The sequence below is a fragment of the Musca domestica genome, unplaced genomic scaffold (genome assembly GCF_030504385.1).
Source record: "Musca domestica strain aabys unplaced genomic scaffold, Musca_domestica.polishedcontigs.V.1.1 5, whole genome shotgun sequence".
NCBI lineage: Eukaryota > Metazoa > Arthropoda > Insecta > Diptera > Muscidae > Musca > Musca domestica.
This window is the reverse complement of record NW_026712346.1, coordinates 24,929,902-24,955,803: the sequence shown is the minus strand read 5'-3', so window position 1 is coordinate 24,955,803 and position 25,902 is coordinate 24,929,902. Positions and strand designations below refer to the sequence as shown.

The following is a 25,902-nucleotide window of genomic DNA, read 5'->3' as shown; positions in this document are numbered from 1 at the left end:
TTAAAATTTACTTTACAATTTTAGTCTCATTCTGATGATAATTATGTGACTTGAATTAATGCCGATGCATTTGAAAACGAGTAAGAGCTTGTTACAGTTTCAGCAGAATGATCTCTGCAAGTAGATTGTGATGTTAAGGAAATAATACAAATTTTGTATGGAGTATAAAATACAATTCAATAGCATCGGCGATGAATCGAATGTATTGTAATCGCATTGAAGAAATATCTTTCGTCAAATGTAGTGCATAAATAAAAAAAGGAGGATTTAGAATTAAATTGAAACAGGATGTGTTAAATATATGAGGAATAATTATAAAAATACCAATAATAACATATAATAATTTTGTTCTAGAAAAAAATTCAAAACTCGTTTCTAAGAATATTTAACATTTTTAAAAATGTGTTCTACAATTCTTTTTTTTAATTTTATTTATTCCATTTCGCTTATAGGTCATCAACAGTAATTTTCTAAATAATTTTCATTTGGAAGCAAATCGCATAAGTTATCTTTGAATTATTTTTTTCATATAATATGATTTGTATATTTTATGTTCTCCCAATTTGGAAAATTTCATTTATTATTAGCCATCTTGAATTTATAATGCGTAGTTTTTTTCTCTCTCAGCTGCTTTGTCATAAATTCATGAGAAATTATGTTCAATTAAAAAGTGTGTGTGCATTTAGCTGGATGCTGGGCATTGTTATTAAGGTTTCAGTTGCTATGTGTTTGCAGGACCACATCTTTTTGCTTGTTCGCAGCCACTTAACATTTTCAAATTAATTTATGGTGATTTTTACTCACGTATTTCAGTGGATGGCTTGACATGGTATGCCATGGATAGAATTCTATGGTAGTTTGCTGCCATTTATTTATTTGCGATTGTTTGGGTCAATCACCCAACTTACAAAAGCTGACCACCACGAAAGGAACTTTCCGGGTCAGCTCGGTCTGCCCACACTTGTCTCCTTTGGTCCGCTGGAATGATCGTGATGTGTCCCTGTTGGCTTTCACGCTTTGAGGCAACTGAAATGCGTGTTCTTGTTCAGCACGAACCACCTTTTCCCAACAATAAGTTGACACACAGGTTCAGTTTCACTGCACTTTTATTTGTTATAATATTCAAATAGTTTTATAAAATATATTTTGGCACATGCCAATTTAACTTGTTGAGTCAACGAAACAAAAAATTCTACTGAACTCTTCCTCTCTCTTTGCGGTGGTTTGCCTTTTGGTGGTTGTTCTTAAACTGACGATGCTAATGCGGCTGTGTGCATTCTGTGACTACAACCATTTCTTTTTGTTTTTCATGCACGCAAAAAAGTAGCAACAAAGAGAGAGGTAGAGCCAGAGACAACAAAAAACGAAGTCGGCATCATCCATCGCCGTAATAATTGGGAGTGGAAAACGCATTTGCAAGTGTTGCAATGTAGCGTTTTCTTGCATAAACATCCTCCACCCCTTGGGACTAGTTCCCAACTATACATATGTGAATTCATTGTAATATTTATGACTTATAGCTACTTAACTAAATACGAATATAAATGTTGTAGTTCAATGAATTGATGCAAGGTCCAGCCTTGTTGTGAGGTAATTTTAAATTCAAATAAATGCTAATCCTGAAGTGCCATGGAGTCAGGTATCACAATTTGGGAACGATTGACTGGAACTTCCCCAAAGAACGTCCACCCGAATATGGTTTTTTGGGCATACGGCAAGTTAGGCCTGAAGACTGGTAGTCCCATGAATATGCCTTCTGAGGCATCACTTCCCAAAACAATATTCACAGGCCCAGGTCGATAGAGTTCCTGATCCGCTACATCCTTCTTTGGGTACAGGCCCTTGAGGCAACGTAAATCAAGCGGACGACTGGGCATAGTGCGTGGTGCTTTGTGACGTCGCTTTAGTGTGCCAGTATATGTACGCACCCGATTCCTCATAGAAGTCAACACCACACGAACCGAAGCTCCGAATTCTGGCTTGAATGCGGGAAGGGGGCCACCGAAACGTATAGTACTCTCGGTCTTTAACGGGTTTATGTACACCCTTACCTTTATTGGGGAGTCTATGAGACCAGGTATATGCAGAAGTACCTCCGCCGTCATTTTTAGCCACTCCTTTCCGGTTTCATCGAGCGCGTGCAACATGGTGTTATGGGGCAATTGGCATCTCCTACACCCTTCCAGTAGGGGATAATCCGCAACTTTGTGTGACATTCCAAGACAGTTGGCGCAGTATTCCTGAACGGTCACACAAACGGCCTTTTGGGTAGGTGGCAATTGTAGGAACGTGCGACAGTTCCTAAGCCCATGACGAGCGTGGCAAAAAGGGCATTTGTAGTTGTCGTTGTAGCTCATCTGCAATAGAGAAAATGTAGTAATTTGGGGACAATTTTATTGGGTTAGCTATGAGACAACATTGGCTGGATTATTGCTGGACCATTATTATGCACGAGGAAGTAAGACGAGTTTATGGATGGGGCGCGAAATTGTCCCATTCTGAGTTTTCAAACTCACGACCCTAACGCGACCATCATGACCTCGGTGCAATTCTATAACGCGGCCTAGTCGCCATTCATTCGATGCTATTGAGTCAGTATGAAGAACCACCAGGTCATTTACCCGCAGGTCGTCCTGAGCCTGCTTCCACTTTGTGCGCTTGTGTAGCTCCCTTATATATTCTGATTTCCAACGTCTGCAGAATTCCTGTGTAATGAACCTCAACCGTCGCCAGCGGTTTTGCATCGACATTTTCTCCGTCTGTTCTGGTTCAGCGATAGAAAGCAGTGAGCTTCCGATGAGAAAGTGCCCGGGAGTTAGAGCGCCAAAGTCATCGACATTGTTAGACAAAGGGGTAAGAGGCCTCGAATTGAGGCAACTTTCGATATTGGCAAGAATTGTGGCAAATTCTTCAAAGGTGTGTTTGATCTGACCTGAGATCTTTTTTAAGTGTGCTTTACAACTTTTTACGCCCGCCTCCCAAAGCCCACCCATGTGGGGCGCTGCAGCAGGTATAAAGTGCCATTCTAATTTTTGGAATCCGTACTTTACCACGGCTTCGTCTTTCAGCTCTGAGACAACTTTTGTGAAATTAGCTCGAAGCTCCCGATCGGCACCAACGAAATTTTTGCCGTTATCCGAATAAATGTGATGAGGACAACCCCGTCGAGACACAAAACGAGACAACGCAGCTAAGAAGGCGGGGGTGGAAAGATCGCTTACAGGTTCCAAGTGGATGGCCTTTGTGACAAAGCAAACGAATAAGCATATGTATCCCTTGGATATACGACACCCACGACCGTTAAAGGTTTTAATTTCAAATGGCCCAGCAAAGTCTACGCCTGAGGTGGCAAATGGTCTGCTGAAGGTTGTCCTCTCAGGAGGAAGAGCCGCCATAAGCTGAACTTGACGCCTCTTCTGAGCCATTATACATCGTACACACTTCCTGTAGCGAGTTTTCACAAGATTTCTTCCTCTTATTATCCAGCACTCGAGTCTAGTCGTAGCCAAAGTTAGCTGTATGCCGCCATGATTCGTTTGCCTATGAATATGGTCGACGTAGAGCTCAGCGAACCTGCTACTATATGCCAAGATAATTGGATACCGCTCATCATACGACAGAGATAGAGCATTGCCTAAACGTCCGTTCGCTCGGATAAGCTGGTGTTCGTCGAGAAAAGGATTGAGAGACAAGAGAGTGCTGCCAGATTCTAACTTTAATTTCTTATTGAGGCAATCGAATTCCTGGGGAAAGTGAATTCTCTGAGAGATGGACATCAATCGGTAACGAGCGAAACGTATCTCCTCTGCCGACAACCTAATGTTGTCAAATTGAGACAATTTCTTTGTATTCGGATGAGTTCGACGGACAAAGCGGAAAATGTAAGCTATAGCATGAATAGCTGTAGAAAAATGAGAAAATCGGTCCAAAACGTCATGTTGAACAGCGGATTGGGCAAGATGCACTTTAGTCGGTTTTGATTCGAGGGTGGTTTCCGGTATAATTATGCCTGAGGGCCATTCCTTCATGTCCAATGTGAGCCAACTTGGTCCGTGCCACCACATATGACACTCCTTTAGCTCTAAAGGAGTCCGCCCCCGGGTTGCCAAATCTGCAGGGTTATCGTATGTTGGTACATGACGCCAATCACCACCAATCTTTTCCTGGATAGTTGACACCCTGTTAGCAACAAAGGTTGTCCAGCTATATGACGGTTTTTTGAGCCAAGACAGTACGATGGTCGAGTCAGACCAGGCTATCAAAGGGGCTTTAGGAAGCTCTAATTGTGGGACTACTGAATCTACCAATTCAGCAAGAAGAAGAGCACCGCAGAGCTCCAAACGAGGTAACGACGTCTTTTTCAATGGGGCCACCTTGGATTTAGCCACAAGCAAATTCGAGACAACAGACATTCCAACTTCTACCCTCAGGTATAGTGCCGCTGCATATGCTGACTCCGATGAGTCGCAAAATCCATGTAACTCTATTTTGCAATCAGGCGAATATTCTACCCAGCGAGGAATATTAATTTGTCCAATTGCCTCAGAATTCGAGACAAAAGTTTTCCAATTTATATACGCGAGTGGCTTTAAAGGATCGTCCCATCCAATGTCATCAAGCCATAATTGTTGCATCAGAATTTTTGCTGTTACAACGATGGGCGAAAGCCATCCCAAAGGGTCAAAAACTTTGGCGATAATCGAAAGTACCTGTCTTTTAGTATAAGAACTTTTATCTTCGATTTTGTCCATGACGAAATAAAAAGAGTCGCAGGACGCGTTCCAGCGAATACCTAACGTTTTCGCCGAACTTTTGTCTCCCAATTCAAGAAATTCATTATTCAGAAGGTCACACCGAGGCAGACCCTTAATAATTTCTTTGGAATTCGATGTCCATTTTCTTAGTTCGAACCCTGCGGTTTTACGAATATTTATAAGAGATTCTCTTGCCTCAATTCCTTCGGAAATAGTATGTACGCCGACTAAAGCGTCATCAACGTACATATTGTTCCGCAATATCTTAGAGCCAACTGGGAAACGATGTTCTTCATCATCTGCAAGCTTTAAAAGCGTCCTACGGGCTAAATAGGGAGCGCAATTGACGCCAAACGTCACAGTCTTCAACTGATAATCAGTCAGGTCATTTTCTGGGGATGATCTGTACAGTATCCTCTGATATTTTGTATGTTTAGGATTTACCCAAATCTGACGATACATTTTAGTAATATCAGCGTTAAAGACAAACTGATATATTCTCCAATTCAGCACCAACGAAACAATATCTTTTTGAAGTGTAGGGCCAACATATAAAGCATCATTCAGACTTCTTCCCTTCACTGAGGGACAAGAGGCATTAAACACGACTCTTAGTTTAGTCGTTGCACTTTCTGGCTTGAAAACGCCATGATGAGGCAAATAATAACAGTCCTGATAGTCTACTAACCCTTCCACCTTTTCCATATGTCCCAAAGACAAATATTCCAACAGGACATTGTCATAATCAATCTTTCGCTCGGGATTTCGCGCAAGTGACGTCTCGTTGCGCAAAAATTGTGAAAGGGCTACATATCGACTTGATTTGGAGGAAAATGAAAAGGGTAAATTCGACCGGAAAGGTAAGTCCACTGTATACCTCCCATCAGGACTTCGAATAGTAGTTGATACGTAAATTTCCTCACATCTACGGTCATCATCTGAGACAACAGGTATTCTGGGAACCTCCTCAATCTCCCAGAATTTTGCCAATTGATCTTTTACCGCCACCCTAGTGCAATGGGAAACACTGACTCTCTGACGATTGCCCAAATTTGTCGCTGGGCCGGTCAATATCCACCCAAAGACTGTCTCCTGAGCCAACAAAGAACCCATAATATCCTTTTTCACTCCATTTAGCAAAATAATAGGATAAACGTTTCCACCAAGTAAGATATCAACTGGTGCACTTTGGTAAAATTCCGGATCAGCCAAATCCAGACCCGGCAACTTATCGATAGAGATTTTATCCAAAGGCTGCGTAGGAATATCTCCAGTTATCTCTGGGACAACAAATGCCTCTAAATCTAGAGAAAAAGTACTCTTTAGCGATCCAATCGTGACTGAGGCAATTTTGGTACACCTGGCCAAGTGTCCACCACCCATTCCGGAAATATCGGCGTATACAGAAGTTGTTGGTAGCTTCAACTTTTTCTGCATGCGTGAGGAAATAAAAGTGTCGTCCGAACAAGGGTCAATTAATGCACGGATTTTGAACGAAGTCCCGTTTTTTAAAATGTTTACCCATGCCGTGGCAAGCATAGTTTTATTCGACACAGATGTGTGAAAATTTCGTCCATTTGTTGTTGGAGCAGATGATAAATTTTTAATCGACATAGACAACTGAGGCAGACTGGGACTTCCATTTACATCAGAGCCAATAGTTTGAGCGTTGCTTTCCTTGTGCAAAAGTATATGATGTTTAGCTTTGCACTTTGTACAACCTTGATTGTTGCATTCTGCTGCTCTATGACCCTGTGTCAAACAATTTATACATTTGTTCTGTCGCTTTACTACATTTAACCTGCCCCTAAAATCCATGCTCAAGAATCTTGGACAAGATTTCAAATAATGAGAACCTCTACACAAATTACATTTGTTCTCGTTTACTTTAGTGTGATGAACCTTAAAATTTTTGGGCTTATCGAATTGGGTAAACTTTTGCCGAGGTCCCTGATTCTGTTGAGCCATATTTGAGGAAGTCATATCTGATACGCTCTCCAAGGACTGAAATCTCTCAGTGAGAAACTTATTTAAATCCTCCCAACGAGGCAATTCTGTTTTCTTTACCAATGACTGTTCCCATAGAGACAGAGTTAACTTGGGCATCTTAGAAGAACATTGGTAAACAAAAATTGGATCCCATGACTTTACGTCAATTTTGTATAGCTCCAGAATCGAAATACAATTTGTCACATCTCGCTGCAATTTTTTGAGACAGCTTGCAGTTTCTTGCCCACAATGAGCCAAATTAAACAAGATTCTTAATTGAGAATTTATCAAGATTCTTTTATTCTCGTACTGGTTACGTAGGTTGTCCCAGGCAATTGTAAAACCTTCCGCCGATAAAGGAATATGACGATTTATCTCTCTGGCTTCTCCGCTCGTTTTTTGAAAAAGATGGTAGAGCTTCTCTACCGAGCTGAGCCTTTTATTATTTATGTAAATTGCCGTGAATAAATCACGAAAACCGGGCCATGATATATAATCCCCTTCAAAAATTTCAGTATCGCACGGTGGAACCGCAATTGAGGAAGGCGACTTCTGATTAGTACTGCTTGGGACAACCTTAACTTTTTCTTTCATATCTCCTAGGAGACTTATACATTTTATATAGCTCTGATGAGCAAGTTTCTTTTTCATTTTGATGACATCTTTATTCTTCTTCATACATTCGTGGTCCTCGGTACATGTTTTGTACGTGCCCTTCCATTCGGACCACAATTTCTGAAGCTCCGCTATCTCAGCCTCAATCGCTGAGTCATTATAAATTGAGGCATCAGATTCCACAAGGTTTTCCTCGAAGGATGTGATTTCATCACATTGAAGCAAAAAGTCTTCCATCACAATTTTTGACTAAAAGTCGAGAGACAAAAATGATATCCGAGACAAAAAATATTGGCTTTCTGAACGTATTCAAAAACGATAAATTTAATTGCCAATATGCGACAAAAAATATCTTAGAACCAAAGTGTGTCACCAGTCCACCAAATGAATGTGCTATTTCATCCCAATATTCTTAAAAAATATTGTGAAGTACTCCTATGTCAATGAGTCAATGAGAAAATGTCCACAGCTTTCAATTTATCGCTCCTCTTTGTCTGAACTAAACTTCAGATCTCCAAATGAGTAAACTTGTGGTTTCTAATAATCTCCAAAAACAACCGACAAAGATCCTCAATAATTTATTTTTATCATAATCGAATTGTACAGCATTAAAAAATATTATGCCACTTCACAATTCTGGTCGGGACAATTTTACAAATTTTCAGAAAATTCAAAACTTCAGATTTTTTTTTTTTTTTTTTTTTCAGCCGCAGGTGTAGAAGCGTACAGCAGTTTTCCAATAAACTAAACTTCCACTTCGCAAGATGCTGTCTTCAATACTGTTTCCAAAAACAGCTTCCAATTTACTGTTGAGAAACACAGCGCTCCAAAAAAATATGTTTCCAATGAGACATAGAGCCAATGATACAATTAGAATTTCTCTACTTCAACCACTTTCTTCAATAATGGTTATGCCCAAATCCAAATTCAAAAATATTTATTTGCCTTTGCTTGCTTTACTTGTCTTTCCATTAGAACAAGAAATCTGTCAACCTCGCACGACATATAGAAAACCGTAAGGCAATAACAAAAAACAACACGATGGTTGTGAGCAGGCACAACAACTACCTGCATTCAATGAGGCAAAATCATAAATGCATTGCTTCAATGTTAAACAACAACAATAGCAACAGAGGCAGCGCACCACGCATTTAACCGCACGCCAGCAGCACTGTCAGCGCACAAGCAGTGAACCAACATTCAGCAAAAACAACAATGTTTACCAGGGTCCAAAATCTCCAACGAGAGCGACCAACAATGCAGGCAAACGAAAAAAGTGCCGGTTCAACATACAACAATAACAACAGGGTAGGGAATCAAAAAAAAACCGTAGCAACGGTAAATCGGATGGTGATCATCTACGTTGTCACACAATTTTGTAATAATTAATTTACAAAATTTTCTTCAAATACCCAAGCAGCCGAGCCAATTTATATCACACAGTTTTTTAAAGATAATTTGTGTACTCACTGTTCCAATACTCCTTTTTCCCTTGTTGTAGTTTTCAGCGACGGCTTTTGAAGGACCAATGTTTGGGTCAATCACCCAACTTACAAAAGCTGACCACCACGAAAGGAACTTTCCGGGTCAGCTCGGTCTGCCCACACTTGTCTCCTTTGGTCCGCTGGAATGATCGTGATGTGTCCCTGTTGGCTTTCACGCTTTGAGGCAACTGAAATGCGTGTTCTTGTTCAGAACGAACCACCTTTTCCCAACAATAAGTTGACACACAGGTTCAGTTTCACTGCACTTTTATTTGTTATAATATTCAAATAGTTTTATAAAATATATTTTGGCACATGCCAATTTAACTTGTTGAGTCAACGAAACAAAAAATTCTACTGAACTCTTCCTCTCTCTTTGCGGTGGTTTGCCTTTTGGTGGTTGTTCTTAAACTGACGATGCTAATGCGGCTGTGTGCATTCTGTGACTACAACCATTTCTTTTTGTTTTTCATGCACGCAAAAAAGTAGCAACAAAGAGAGAGGTAGAGCCAGAGACAACAAAAAACGAAGTCGGCATCATCCATCGCCGTAATAATTGGGAGTGGAAAACGCATTTGCAAGTGTTGCAATGTAGCGTTTTCTTGCATAAACAGCGATATTACAGTTTGAGGGTTTGTGTGTGTGTGTTTTTCGATCAAACTGCCAAACATTGAGGTTCAATAATGAGTTCAATAATGTCAGACTTATAAGTTTGTACAGAATTCAATATGGTATAGTTGTCGAAGAGAACAAACACACGCATACATACAGAGTCTGACATATGAACGCATTCAATGTCATTTTGGCATTTCGTAGAGATACCTACATGCACGCATACATACTTACTTTCATTGAATGTAACTGTGAAAACCGACATCAGTAATTTCACACGTGAACACTGGTTACAATTTCTCATACATACTTACATACTATAGGAAAATATACATAGGTATGTCTGTCGTTTCCAAAAGATCCCTTAATAAAAACCCAACTTTATTGCTGACATATAACACATGCACATATATCCAGCCATACAATTATGTCAATATATAATCAATGGACAAAAGTTTACGTCGCTGCATGTTTTTATGGTACAACAAACACACTCGAAAATTATAACAGTATTGGCTGGTTGGGAATGTTTCTAACTATTTAATAGAAGCGAGTCTCAAACATCAAATTTCAAACAATTCCGAAGAAAAATGTTGCTAGGGTAATCAAAACACCGACAATCGGTTTGTACCGTTATGGACAAAGTTCTGAAAACGGTCGTAAAACCCATTATGAACTACAAATACCGAATTTTAAACAAATCCGAAAAAAATGTGGCATAGATGGTAAAAATACCGAATACGAGGGCGGTTCGGAAACTTCGTAGCCTATCAATGAATGAGAATAGTTTGTTTTTCAGAAAATATTTTCATTTTTCAATATAATCTCCTGAAACATCTATACACTTAGTCCAACGCTTTTCTAGCAATTATATCCCTTGATTTTTCTCGAATTTGTACATTTAATTGATCCCAAGGTTGCAATAGTACTCTGAATTTATTGTTTTATACTTTGAAGTCCCAAAAACCCGTTGCCATAACCTTACCAGCCGTTTGTATTGTTTTTGCCTTCTTTGGGAAACTTCCATTAGCTTTAGTCCGTTATTTGGATTGTTCTTTTGTCATGTTCATTGTTCATTCAATGTTCATTCTTATGCGTTTTTGATCGACTGTTGACAAATGCGACACCTACCTAGCAGAAAGCTACATGTGAAAGTAGTTCTTTATGCAAAATTAAATGGACTGGATCATTCGAGATACCCACGATATTAGCAATTTCGCGCACTTTTATTCGTCGATCATTTAATACCATATCATGCACTTTGGTTACAATTTGTGTAGTTGCTGTTTTTTGGCGTGCACTGCTTGGTTCATCTTAAATGCTTGTACGAACACGTTTAAATTCAGCAACCCCATCTTTTACTGTAGCATATGAAGGAACACTCTCACCATATCAATTTGAATTTCTTGTCCCGATAAAACTTTTTATGTAAATATTTAATAACAGCAAGTATTTCTAATTTTTCCATTGAAAAAAAAAAAAAAAAAAAAACAAATTACGGATGCGTCTTATTTGAAGGAGGCCAGATCGAAACAAATATTTAACATGTCTTCAGAACATAAATGGAAGTTTCCAAAACCCTTAACTTTTTTTGTTTACACCGCGCTTTTTGTGCTAGTCTAAGAAGTTTCCGAACTGCCTTCGTATGAGGAGGTAATGTTCTGCCACCAAATGTAGAACTCATTACCAATTCTTTACCCCAAATTTGGAACAATTTCGTGAAAAAATGTGGCTAGAATCAGAAAATACCGAATATCGGGAGGTAAAGTTATATGGGGGCTACAAGAAAACGTGGACCGATACATAATTGTCCATATCAGCAATCCTAGACACAAAATAAACTATTGTGCCAAATTTCAAAGTTCTACGGCAAATAATGTTGGCTAAATAGACAAATAGACAATTTATGCACACATTACATACATTTTTTTTTTAATTTTGTTGAATGAAAGCAAAAAATGTCGGAAATAACATCAACTTTGTGCGCTGGACATGAAGCGAGGATCCTTATTTTGTAACCATTCTTGGGTGGCGCGTGTTGAGTGCGATGGTGCTGAGTCCTGTTGGAATTTCCAAGGTCTGCGGCCAAAATGTTTGCGTGCCCAAGGCTTTAAAATACCCTTCAGAATATTTTCGCGATAATATTCGGCATTTATTCTGATGCCACGGTCGATTAATACGAGCGGAGAGCGACCATCGGCTATTATGGCGGCCCACAACATCACCATGGCCGGAGGGCTACGCTGGCAGTATCAAGGCGTTGGTACGAGACACAAAAGAATTATTCAAATTTAAATGCTGGAGTGCTCTAACGATAGCCAATTGTGGTTTTCCAGCCAAATATAAAGAAATCACACTATCGCGCTTGAATTCCATCACGAATAACTTTTTTTCTGGAAAATTCTCATCAAAAAGCTTTTGTACGCTTGTAAACAATATAATGAAATAATTTTTTAATTTCACTGAAATAATTTTAGCAGCTGCCAGACGAGTGGCTTAGAAATGACCGCAATCTCAAGTTGGTTGCAGTTTTTGCATCTCACCCTGTGTAGTTCTCTGTATAACAGTTTTTCGTGAATTTAAATTTCATTTTATAACACCGACGAAACAATTTTAATATATAACTAGAAATATGAATTTATTTTGAAATTTGCTTAAAATAACATTTATTGAATTATCAGTTAAATATTTTCCAAATTACAATAGTTTTGAAATTTTATGACTAACATTAGTTTTACTGTGAAAGAAGGAAGGGCGCGATGGGAAGATCTCGTCTTTTACTTTTAGAATCTTTTTTCAAGGGAAAATATTTATCCACCATTGTGCGAAAACTGTGATGCATCCGCTTATATGGAAGGGAGTGTTGAAAAGCGTCTTCTACTTTTAGAAATTTTGAAAAACAAAAATTCTTGAAAATAACTCTTTTTCAAAGGAAAACCAGTAAGGAAAGCTCAAAAGTCGGGCGGGGCCGACTATATGATACCCTACACCACTATGCATATTAAGTAGAGCTCTCGTAAAAGGGTTTATACAGGGCATTTCAGAGCTCTATGAGATATTTGGTACAAAATCAAAATCTATCTAATTCTATCGTGCATTTTACGAACTATAGCTATCTCTGAACCGGGTTTCTCCAAATTTGACGTATTAGCTTCTAGACTGAATTCGGTCTTATGTACGAAAATTCAGGTGATTTGGGCTGATATTGACCATTTAGTGCACATTTAACCCGAAATCGGATGAAGATATATATGGGAGCTATATCCAAATCTGAACCGATTTCGATAAAATTACAAACAGCTATTTCTGGGCTGTATCTTATATCTGGTACCAAATATCATTCTTGTGGAGTGCATATTACGAATGTGAGAGGCTTAAACACCAAATCGGATAAAACATATATATGGGAGCTATAGCTGTTTCTGAACCGATTTTCTCCAAATTTGTTGTATTTGCTTTAAGGCTAATCTCGGTCACATGTGCCAAAATTCGGGCCATTTGGGCTGATATTGACTATTTGGTGGTCAATTAACCCGAAATCGGATGAAGATATATATGGGAGCTATATCCAAATCTGAACCGATTTCGATAAAATTTAAAACAGCTATTTCTGTGCTCCATATAATACCTGGTACCAAATGTCACGGTTGTGGAGTGCATAGTAGGAATATGAGGGACTTAAAGATCAAATCGGATGAAAGATATATATGGGAGCTATAGCTATATCTGAACCGATTTTCTCCAAATTTAATATACTTGCTTCTAGGCCGAACTCGGTTGGGTGTGCCAAAATTCAGGTAATTTGGACTGATAGTGGACATTTGGTGCACATTTAACCCGAAATCGGATGAAGATATATATGGGAGCTATATCTAACTTTGATCCGATTCTCACCAATTTCAATAGGGTTCGTCCTTGGGCCAAAAAAATATTGTTTGGAAAATTTCATCTCAATCGTATAATAAATGCGACCTGCATTTTGTTCACAAGAATACATGGACAGACGGACGGACGGACGGACGGACAGACGGACTGACATGCATAAATCGACTCAGAAAGTGATTCTATGAAGGTTCTCAAAAGTAAGTATGGGTCTATCTCGTTTCCTTCTCCATGTTACAAACAAATGCACAAAGACATAATACCCTTACCACTATGTAGTGTAGGGTATAAAAAAGTAATGGTCTATAAAAAGGTGATGGATCTGTAAATCTATCATTCCTCTCACTGCTCTATGTCCATGTCGATCCTTTCGTTATATCCCCTTTGATATATACATATTTTTGAGTGTATTTATTAATAGTTATGTGTGTATATATAACCAATATGCAAATGGGTGTGTTTGTGTTCACGCTTTGTGGTTACAATATTCAGTTAATGTAACAATAAATGTTGATTTATGCGTGTTTGTGTATTCGCACATGTATATGTGTACATACACGAACGAGAATGGAGAATAAAATCACTAGGAAAAAAACTCTACCTCGGTAAAAAATACTCCTGCAAAATACAACAACTCAGCAAAATACAAAATGCTGATTAATCATTTTTTAATTAAAAAAATAAGTGAAAATATTGCACTACTCCCAATAGCGGTTGGAGCAGGGAGTGGAGCAACTACTGTACGTTATATATAAAATAGGGTCAGTATTAATGTACAAATTATTACTTGGCACTGCCAAAAGACAGTGACAAAACCAATGACATTAATTTTAATGTATCTGGCCGTGACATGGCTAATGACAATAATTCAATTACACTTCAAAAAAGAAAAGAAAAAAAGTAATGGCCAACATCAGGCTAATGACATTCATTAAAGTGACCAGTTGAAGGATTAATATTTTTTAACACAAATTGTTTCGGCATCAAGCAAAAATAATAAAGCCCAAGAATTTTAGGGCGAAAATCTTAATTTAATTAAATTATCATTTGGTACTAATTGCTATGAGAAATTAATTCGAAAATAAATTTTGAACAACTTTCTTCATCAACAATTAACACTGTCAACATAATGTTGATACTAAAAGTTAATATTAATTCGTTTTTGTTTTCCTTTTTCAATTTTAAGGCTTAGACAGTAACAAAAATTTTGTGAATTCGTTTTCAGTAATTTCGGTGGCAGGGCACAATTTATGTGAAATCATTTCTATGAAATATTCATTTCACTTTAATATTATTGTTTACACAACAACAACTCAAACTAAGCCTGACAATGACATTCTCATTAACTGAAAACCCTTTTCGTTTTAAAGTCATTCGCTTCAATTGTTTTTGGCAAACAAAGATTTAAACAATACCCATTTTGTTGATGGCGCTGATGACGCCGATTGTTAGTATTCCGCTTCTTCGGTATTCTTACGATGAATTATGAATGAATTCTTCGTTAAACTTCAACTTTCGCCAGTGATTGTTAAATTCTTCATCTCTACTCTACTTCACTAGGTCGTGATTGTCCTTTTTCGGTTGCAGTGTTCTTAGAATTAAAACGTCTTTTGTTGTTGTTCAATGCCATTCAGGGTGAATAATTAAAGTTGGATATATAATGAAATAAATTAAAATTCATGAATTATTCAATAAATTATTATGGAAAATTTTACACTGGAGCCAGAGAGAGAGCAATAGCAAATATGAACGAATAAAGGATTTATGTTAACTTTTAAATATGTTGCTTTTGGGGTTGGTAAAGGTTTAGGCAAGAACGATTCATTTAGTCTATATGCCATAAAGTGTGAACATTTAAATTTTCAGAAGGATTGAATACTGAATTTATTTTAAGAAAAATTCATTAACTAAAATAACTTTAACTAGACATTTTGAAAAGTTTTTAGAAGTTTTATACTATCCACCATACATACATATTATGGAGGTTATATAAAAATTGTCACTACGTTTGTAACTCATCGAAAAAAATCGTTTTAGACCCAACAAAACCGCTGTAAAAATTGTTCCAGTGATAGCTTATTAAATTGTTTACAAGTATACAAAAGCATTTTGGTGAGCATTTTCCAGAAAAAAGTTATTCGTAACGGAATTCAAGAAAAAAATCTTTAATGTCTCGTACCATCGCTTGTTACTGTGATACTAGTAGCGTAGACCAACGTCAAGCAAGTGGACGGAATAAAACAGCAACATCAGCAGAAATTGTTCGAAAAGTATAGAAGCGACTTAATCGAAACGCGCGTCGCAGTGGCCGAAAAATGGCTTGTGAGCTGAACATATCGGAATATGCCATTCGGTAAATGTTGAAAAATGACCTCGGGGTAAAGCCATTGGAATTCCAAAAAGGGCAAGAACTTACACCGCAACAGAAAGAAAATAGACTCAAAAGATGTAAAGAGTTGCTTCGCTTGGCCGAAAGTGGTGAAATGCCGAATTTGGGTTTCTCCGAAGAGAAAAAAGTCGTTCAGCAGTTTGTAAACAAACAAAATGATCGTGTTTACTTGCCAAAGAGGTCAGATGAAAATGTGCACTTTAGGTTGGCCACCAGAACTCAAGCGCCGGCCATGGTGATGTGGTGGGCGCCATAACAGCTGATGGTCGCTCTCCGCTCGTATTATACGACGGTGGCATCAGAATAAGTGCCGAATATCATCGCGAAAATACGGTTTCATTGGCCGTTTGATGTCTATAATTCGTGCCAAAGGTGACCAAACCTAAACTTATTCTAATATTTGATGCTATTTCCGACATTTCTTGCTTTCATTCAATTAAAATTTGTGAAAATTATGGCGCTTGACTTTGTTTCAGTTTTTTATCTCACCCTGTATAGAATCGCCGACTTGTTTTGCAAGTTATGACAGATATAAGTATTGGAAATTGTGGAAATGTTCCAATCTCTACCGTTTTCATAACAGATCTTGTGTTGATGGAAATATAGAGATGTACTAAGTCTGAATGGAATCGGATGTTAATTTCGCGCTTTATAAGCTTTATAGATATTTAAAATTTCGACCCTTTCTGGGAGATGTACCAGAAGGAGTGTCCAATATATATCCCTTCTTCACAGCAGATTATTTATTAGTAAAAATATTGGGTTAAGTGTGAAATATGGAGATAACAGGATGTTTATTTCGGTTTATATAATCGTTCTGGTTGTTCAAAACTTTAACCCTTTTGGGGGGAGGTATCAAAAAAAATGGTCGGATTTCTACCATCTTTATAACAGATTTTGTGCTGATGGAAATATTGTGCCAAGTCTGAATGAAATCGAATGTTATTTTCGCGTTTTATGAGCTTCAGAGTTATTCAAAAATTCGACCCTTGTGAGGGAGATACCAGAAGTAGTGGACCGATGTATTCCATCTTCCCACCAAACCTTGGGTTAATAAAAGAGGTTAAGAGTTATAATTGTTCAAAATGTTGACCCTTTGTGGGGGAGATACCAGAAGGAGTAGACTAATATTGCCCACCACCTAACTTGATTTAAGTTTGATAATAATATTCCGATATACCAAGTTTGGGCAAAATCGGATGCTCCCTTCGAGAGTTATCCTACACACCAGCCAGACGGACGGACATCGCTAGATCGACTCAAAATGTCTTCCAACGGATTTGGTCCAAAGAGACCTAGAGTCGACTAACGACTGATTTTTTAATTTATTTATATCCATTGACGTGTACATGTTAAAATGAGGAGGTTTGATGCTGTTGTGTGTGTAGTGTCTGGTGCAAAAATGCGCTTTATTTAACCATTATTTGGTAACGACATTTTCCTGAAGGTTTTTTATACTTTGGCCAAGCCTCTTATGGTATTAATCTCATTTACCCATATGAGGTAAGTCCAGAAGATTTGCAATATTTGATATCTTAACTAGACGGACCATTGCTTTCTTTTCTCGGCCTGTGAGGATGCATTGTAGGCTACTTACCTCTATCCAGTCAAGACGCAAATTGGGTCTTCGTATAAAAGTTTGGCGTTCTTCCCTGTCTCCACGCTATTAGAAGTTTTTATAGAAAATACTATATCTTACAGTAGATAGATGATAAAATCCCCCACACAGAGTGTTTTCTCACAATACATGTTCTTTATATTTCGTCCTGTAAGCCGCAACTTATCAACTGGTTTCTTGTCATGTGATCTATCCAGTTCTGAGGTCCAGGATTATCCCACAATAATCAAAGTATTGGTTGAGAGTTGCAGTACCGGCATTATTGAAGGTCCTTTAATGTCAATACACACAGTGTGCAGTGTGTTTCATTGCGAAGGAGTTTAAAAGTACGTTTTCTATTTGATCTCCGAAAAACGGGTTTCATTGTTAGTTAGAGCGGAAGCAATCCTTGGAGTAGAAAAAATCGAACATTCTCAATGTTATGTTGTTGCTCGAATGATTCGCTCGTTTTAGACTAGGGAAAATCGCGAATTCTGCTCCTGCCGAGTACTCTTTTAGTTCTTTTCATGCAGTTATTGTATGTATGAGTATTTCTCAAGCCACAGCTACAGAGGAAAACAAATACTTTGGATAGCATTGTGGCCAGTCTGTACAAATAAAGCATATAGTAGTGCTGTTGCGTTCATTGTTTTTTTACATTAAACACAGCAAAGCCTTGCATCTACAGGATTTCTCTTCTTTGAATTTGTACACAATCATCACCCTTCCCACAGCTCACAGTAACATTAAGAGCAGTTTTCTGCTCGCACACACAGAGAAGCCAAAAAAATCGATTTCACTGCTAGAGGAAACTATTACTCTATTTCGAGCGATTCGATTACCACTCTATTTATTAAAAAAAGGGGAGATTAGTTTTGCGCTTGAATAAAAGAATGACGAGAAAACTCCATATAAAATCCACACTCTTCGAGCACACCCACAAGTAAGCTATTTTTCACCCCAGTGTGAAAATGAGCAAATCTGTGCTCTGGTTTCTACTGATTTTTTTAAGGCACGTACTTTTTTCAATTTTGATTATAACTTTTTCATATAATCTTCGACTAATTTTGTTTTAATATGTTATATAAATTTCAGCAATTTTTGAGAAATTCCGTTCCTTCGCGGAACATTTCACATACTACTTATTATACTTCTGTATCAATTTTTAAATTTTGATTGGAATATTTTATATTGGACATTTGAATATTAAAAGGAATTGTCCGCATTTGTATACTTTAATCTAGACGTCTTGTTACTTCTTAAAAAATGTCTGCAAATTACGTTACCATATTTCGCTAAGGACCCTTAATTGTTGCAATAAACCTTAAAAGCTTATAAATATTTAATCATAGCAACAGTACTGATTAAGTAAGTAAATGACATTATCATTCATTCATTCATTCGCATTACATGTATTTGTCGTTACATGCTTGATCTCATCCAGTTTAATACTCAATTAACCTAAATTACAAACATTACACGGGGCTGTTTACCTCCTTTGTTAATGTTTATCATCGCCTGAAATTATGCTACAGCTTTCAATCACTTTATTTCAATCACAATTTCAAATTAATCATTTCAAATTTGTTTTTGTACCATGTAATTTTAACATTAATTTAAGGCAGGATTTTTTATGAGTTTTGTTGTTCTCGTTGTTGTCGCTGCTGCTACTATTAAAGTGCCCTCAATGGACTATTAAATACAGCAATAACAGACAGTTTTTTTTTAATTTAAACAGATATTATTAACCTCACCACAAAAGTGACTAGAGTTTTATATGGCGGTGTCTTTTTTCTGCTTTTGCATTGCTATATTTTATTGTTGGTGTAATTATGGCGGTCATGTTTGTTGTGTGTGTGTTTTTTTCGAGCAGTATATTGACCAATCAAGAGCTAGGAAAAAAACTGGAAAATACAACAATATGTTGTTTTATTGTTAATAATAAATTTAATAAAGTATGCTTATTGTACAATTACAATATTTATTAACACTTGAAAACATTTTAATTGTTGTACGCAAAAATATCTGCTTAGCTACGATCCAAAAGAAAAATATATTAAAAACAAAGGCTGAATATAGAAACCGGAGAGTTAAACATTTATGTAGCCAAACTAAATAAAATAAAAAAACCATAAAAATATGTTACAGTTCACGGATTACAAAACTCAGATAAAAAATAAAATATTGTAAACCAACAGGGATTTTAAATTAATTTACAATAGCAATTAATCAGATGTGTGTGTTTCTCATGCCATCCACTAAAGTTTATTTCTCAACAAAAAAAATATTTTTTTATCGAATGAAGTTTATCAATTTAGTAATTTTAATTCACAAAGATGATTTATACATGTTCGATTGAAAATACACTTTCTCCCGGTTGGAATCAATGGAACCAACTTTCCTTGTTTCTATGGGAACTTTTTTCTCTTGTTAAAAAAAAAAAAAACTCTTACTTCTTCGCTTCCGTAGTGGAACCTAATATTGCCACTTTTACTTTACTTTATTAACTGTATGCGTCAATTAGATCACTAATAAAAATTCTATCCTTTCACGAAGTTCGTATCTTTTTTTTTTTCTATTTAATTTAAACTTAATTCAGTTTCAATTCTATTTCAATTCAATTCAGTTTGAATTCAATTTCAATTCAGTTTCAGTTCAATTTCAATTCATTTTCAATTCAATTTCCATATCAATTTCAATTCAGTTTCAATTCAATTTCAATTCAATTTCAATTCAATTTCAATTCAATTTCAATTCCAATTCATTTTCAATTCAATTTCAATTCAATTTCAATTCAATTTCAATTCAATTTCAATTCAATTTCAATTCAATTTCAATTCAATTTCAATTCAATTTCAATTCAACTTCAATTCAATTCAATTTCAATTCAATTTCAATTCAATTTCAATTCAATTTCAATTCAATTTCAATTCAATTTCAATTCAATTCAATTCAATTTCAATTCAATTTCAATTCAATTTCAATTCAATTTCAATTCAATTTCAATTCAATTTCAATTCAATTTCAATTCAATTTCAATTCAATTTCAATTCAATTTCAATTCAATTTCAATTCAATTTCAATTCAATTTCAATTCAATTTCAATTCAATTTCAATTCAATTTCAATTCAATTTCAATTCAATTTCAATTCAATTTCAATTCAATTTCAATTCAATTTCAATTCAATTTCAATTCAATTTCAATTCAATTTCAATTCAATTTCAATTCAATTTCAATTCAATTTCAATTCAATTTCAATTCAATTTCAATTCAATTTTCAATTCAATTTCCATTCAATTTCAATTTAATTTCAATTTAATTTTAATTTCAATTCAATTTCAATTCAATTTCAATTCAATTTCAATTCAATTTCAATTCAATTTCAATTCAATTTCAATTCAATTTAAATTCAATTTCAAATCAATTTCAATTCAATTTCAATTTCCATATCAATTCAGTTTCAATCAGCCATTCAATCTCAGCTTATTTTAAGTTCAACTGTAATGACGGTACACCGGAAGTGGCATAGCATATATTTGTTCGCGTTTATCTTTTTTTTTATTTGAGTAGGCTTTGTACCCCTCTATAAAAGAATTTAGAAAAACAATCCCTTACTCGATGACACGAAAATTAGTGCTCTGCTCTTTCGATAGCTTGAACCTTTTACTTAGTGAACCTTTACTTAGTGTTTACATTGACCATTTGCTTCAGAGAAGTGCTAATAAGGTAAATGTTGACACTAGAAACTACTTACACAGCAGCAAGGACATATCACAGAACGTAGGTACTTATTACACCGCCATCAAAAGCTATTCAATGATGCGGTTATAACTTACATGGTATGATAAAGAATTATTATTTTGTTATTATTATTTATTTATTATTTAGCTAACTGGTAATTTTGTTGTTATTATTTTTGAGAGACTTGTAATATCTTTGACATTACTAGTAATGCTAAACTTGGCTCGAACGAATATTGTTACTGGACTAGGAGAATTTATACCATATTTTCTACTTTCCCACTCTTCGAATGCTTTAAGACAAAAATCTTAGTTATGTTATCTATATCGGAGTTAGCTTTCTACCTATATAGAAGGCGATCCTCAAACTCTTTTTTATTTTCCCATTGAATCTCTTTTATCCCAAATTTTGGCATTTGACTTCAAACTCGACATTCTGGTCCTTCGATTTAGTCAGTTTTTGTACTGAGTAGTATGCCCTATATTAAGGTCATTAAGGACATATCAGTTAGCGAATATCGATGGTGGTACTAATTTGTGCGTGGAGAGAGTCTGAAAATAATTTTATTTAATTATTCACAAATTTATTTATAGCTCTAATTTTTGAACCAAAATAGTTTCATTTAAAAGCATTAAATTGCTTAATTATCTACATATTTATTCGGTTTCCAAAGTCTTATATTCTTAGTTGTACTTATTCGTGGCCTAATTAATTTATGCATAATTTTCGGAACCACTTATTAACCAATAATTATGTTGATTACAGTAAAACTTTTATTTCTTCTAAATTCCTTCGGATATCCAATGCCAGGGAATTACCCATTTTTAGTTGTCCATAATAAATCAAAATGCGACCAATATCAACCACTTCGTTCCTCCTTCCCGCCACTTTAATTCAATATTCCCCAACCACTTAATTTTATGCCGTAAGTCAATATTTGCACCACCTAGACATACACATTCACCCTTCGCCGTACAGTGACAATATTGTTGTTGAGGCGCTGCTCCTCTTTAATGCCATTCGTCAGCACTTATAATTCACACTTAATTTATCCATCGTCCTCTCTAAAAGTAAGTACACTTATCCACCAATTAGAACTGCGTTATATCAAATGTCATCTTGCGAAGCTTTACGAAAATGCTGGCCGCATACACATTTCAAATGAAATTCAATTAACATCTTTATGATGGCTGCAAAGGATTTGCATAAGGAATTTCAACAATAAGTAACATTTAATTGGTGTTTCGAGCGCTCTGATTCACGTTTCAAAGTTGGGTGGTGGTGGTGGTGCCAGGATAATGTAAATGGTCGAGGCATTTGTAATGTAACAGTGTGCAGAAAAATATGACCTTGTTTGCTTTAATTAACGAGTTGGAATTATACGGACTCATTTGTCACTACCACCCATTCCATCCCATCCCACGCCATCCATTCCTCCTTTTCGTTCTTCATTCCAGCAGTTTTGTTTGTTCTGTGACGTTAGTCTAGGTTTGTAAACGCCGCTAACACACAGTTGCCGGAGTAAATGTTTTAAACTGTGCTTGGAAATATTTGAAGAACTTAATTTTGTGTTTACCGATTATTTTATGAACTTGAAGGCAATTTTTATTAAGACTAACGAAAAAATATTTACGCACACATACAAAGCATCATGAATACCATACTGCTATACAACAGCAGTAGTAAGAAAATTCCATAATTAAACGCGTATCCTTTTGAACGCTGAAGGCCAATGAAATTATGCACTTCAATACGGTTGGCTTTATGTCTTGAGAGCAAAAAAAGAAAACTTATTATTCCTTTGGAAGAAAAGACTATTATTGTGTAAGTATGCCAATGTATGTATACAAACACGTGTATATATATGTGTGTGTGTGTGTTTGCTTTATGTACATATGTATTTCTCGTTATAAGTACGTACCATCCATCCAACCAACCACCGTCTGCATAATTCATTAAAAAGTCAAGTATGTGTTTAATTTCGGTATTTGTGAATGTAAAAGCGTAGAAATAAAGATGCCATTGTCAATGGAAAGAAAAGAGCCAAAAAAGCATTTCTCTTTAATTAGAAAAGAGGCTAAAGCATAATAAAGAAGGAAAGGCATACAAAAGGCCAACCGAAATGAGTAGTGAGAATTTTGGAGAACATGGCTGCCACATCAGAGCTTGTGTTTTTTTATATTTTTTTTCTCAAAAGAAGGTCGTATCAAAGGTAAAAAGTAAGGTTAATTAAATTTAATGCTTCATCAGACTTAAAATGAGCCCATCAGCCACTTGAAAATTGTAAGAAATTTTCAAAAGGAGGTACCTATAATAAAAATTTATTATTGCAATTATGGCATATTGAATTTTTGTAGCAAATTATGGCACGCAGCATTATTATGGCGAGCGTCGTAGTAACAATAAAAACGTATGGATATTCTAGAAAAGTATGGAAATTGTTTTTTATTAAAAAATTTACATTTTTATTTGCAATAAATATAAGAAATTCAATAATTATCTAAAATGAAGATCGTGTTAAAACGATTTTAATGAAAATTATAGAAAATCTGTATCTATAAATAAGGAAAATGTTTGTACGTTTGTTTGTTTGTAAACCGCTGCACAGATTTTCCAGAAAATTTCCAGATGTATTATAGCATCGCCTGAAAGTAACATAGGTTATATATTCGGTTCAGATTTTAATGTAGCTCCAATATACATTTTTGGAGGTATGTGCTATGTATATCCAATTTTAATGAAATTTGGAATGTGTGACGGAATTTGGTCTGAAAATAAATTGCTTCAAATTATATTGAATTCTAAACCCACCACTCCGTGGCAATGGGATTACGATAACAGTAAAATAAATACGCAGCAATTTAATTAAGGCTAAGATTATTACGGGGAAGTATGTTGGTTCAGTTGTATTACTACCTCGGATCCCTCTATATGCTTAGCATTTGCTATGACAATTAATAAATTCCGAGGACAAACTCTTCGTGTGTGCGGACTAAATCTACCATGTTCCTGCTTTTTTCATGGTCAGCTGTACATGGAATGTTCACGCGTTTGTAGACGGAGCGATTTGAAGGGAAAACAGAAAATCGTTTTTACTAAATACGTTTTTATATACTTGAATTAAAACAAATTCAACAATTGACTTAAAACAAAACAACAAATTTATTTAAAACCCACAAAATTTTCGTATACAAAACTTTGAATACAAACTGCGAAGAGGTTGCGAAGCACACCGGGTTCTCCTAGTATATTTATTTAGATCCCCAGTAAATAGATATACTAGATTTAATAACAACGCGGTAAAAAATTGCAGTTGTAATATACACTAAAATTAATACAAACAGTTTGACTTAAAAAAAGTTATAGGTCATAATTTCTTCTTTACCAAATAATTAGTAGAATCGGCACACAGTGTGACTGAACGACTACAAATTATAAGGTAGCAGAAGCACACAAAACAAAAAATGCAAAAGTGGATTCTAGAAGAAAAAAAACACATAATGTACTTATTTACTTACTTTTTGACTTTTAGTCGCTAATTAATATGCACTTATTTTGGGTCAAATTCCCATGTAAAAATAAACCAAACCAGTATAGAAAGTTTTCAAGTCGGGCGGGGCCGACTTTATGATACCCTACACCACTTTGCTAATTAAGTAGAGCTCCACATAACAATTAAAAGTTTTTATGGGAGAATTCAATCATACACGCTATGATTATAATTATAATTTAAAGTTCAAAGGACTAAATATGTCGAAGCATTTGTATCTTTTATATTCGGAATTGTACAATTAATTTGAAATCGGATAAAGATATATATGGGAGCTATATCCAAATCTGAACCGATCTCGATAAAATTTGGCAAAGATATTTCTGAGCTGTATTTGATATATTTCCCTGAATATCATTGTTACGGAGTGCATATTACGGTTGTGGGTAACAAATATAACAAATCGGATGAATAATATATATGGAAGCTATACCTATAACTGAACCGATCTTCACCAAATTTGACATACTAGCTTCTGGACTCAATTCGGTCGTAAGTGCCAAATTCCATCCCATTTGGACAAATATTAGACGTTTGGTGCACAATAAAAGGTAAATCGGACAAAAGTTATATATGGGAACTATATCCAAATCTGAACCGATCTCGATAAAATTTAGCAAAGGCGTTTCTGAGCTGCATCTGATATATTTCCCCAAATATTGTTGTTACAGAGTGCATATTACGGCGGCGGTGGACAAAAATAACAAATAACAAATCGGATGTAAAATACATATGGGAGCTATAGCTATATCAGAACCGATTTCGATCAAATTTGGCACACATATTTTCAGGCCTAATTTGGTTGTATATGCAAAATTCCATACAATTCGGGCTGATATTACACGTTTGGTGCACAATAAAAGGCAAATCGGACGAAGATATATATGGGAGCTATATCTAAATTTTGACCGATTATCTCCAATTTCAATTTGGTTCGTCCTTGGGCCAAACAAAAGATCTTTGCAAAATTTCATCTGGATTGGGCAATAAATGTGACCTGTACTTTGTTTACAAAAGTACATGGACAGACGGACGGACGGACGGACGGACATGCATAAATCGACTCAGAATGTGATTCTTCTATGCAGATCATCAAAAGGAACTATGGGTCTATCTCGTTTCCTTCTGCCTGTTACAAACAAATGCACAAAGACATAATACCCTGACCACCTTGTGGTGTAGGGTATAAAAATGGTTAAGGCTAGTTTTACTTGTAACTCTAACACTGACTGTTTTTTATTTTTTTAATTTGTTTTTATAGCATAATTTTAAGCGCTTCTAATAATTT

General features: G+C 35.8%; 2 protein-coding genes across 2 annotated transcripts in view; one reads left to right on the top strand and one right to left on the bottom strand.

Moving 5' to 3' along the window:
- Positions 1 to 25,902, top strand: part of LOC101888412 (semaphorin-1A) — a 620,253-nt gene that overhangs the window by 214,038 nt on the left and 380,313 nt on the right. The window lies entirely within an intron of this gene.
- On the bottom strand, positions 1,614 to 9,044 carry LOC131804991 (uncharacterized). Its single transcript, XM_059128231.1, has 2 exons — positions 8,829 to 9,044; positions 1,614 to 2,357 (listed from the first exon to the last, which is right to left on the bottom strand). Exon 2 carries the CDS (start codon positions 2,355 to 2,357, stop codon positions 1,614 to 1,616), a length of 744 nt encoding a protein of 247 aa, XP_058984214.1. The 5' UTR covers positions 8,829 to 9,044.

What these genes read in the sequence shown, in the direction of transcription:
- LOC131804991 (XM_059128231.1), bottom strand. Translation starts at nt 2,357, where the DNA reads ATGAGCTACAACGACAACTACAAATGCCCTTTTTGCCACGCTCGTCAT.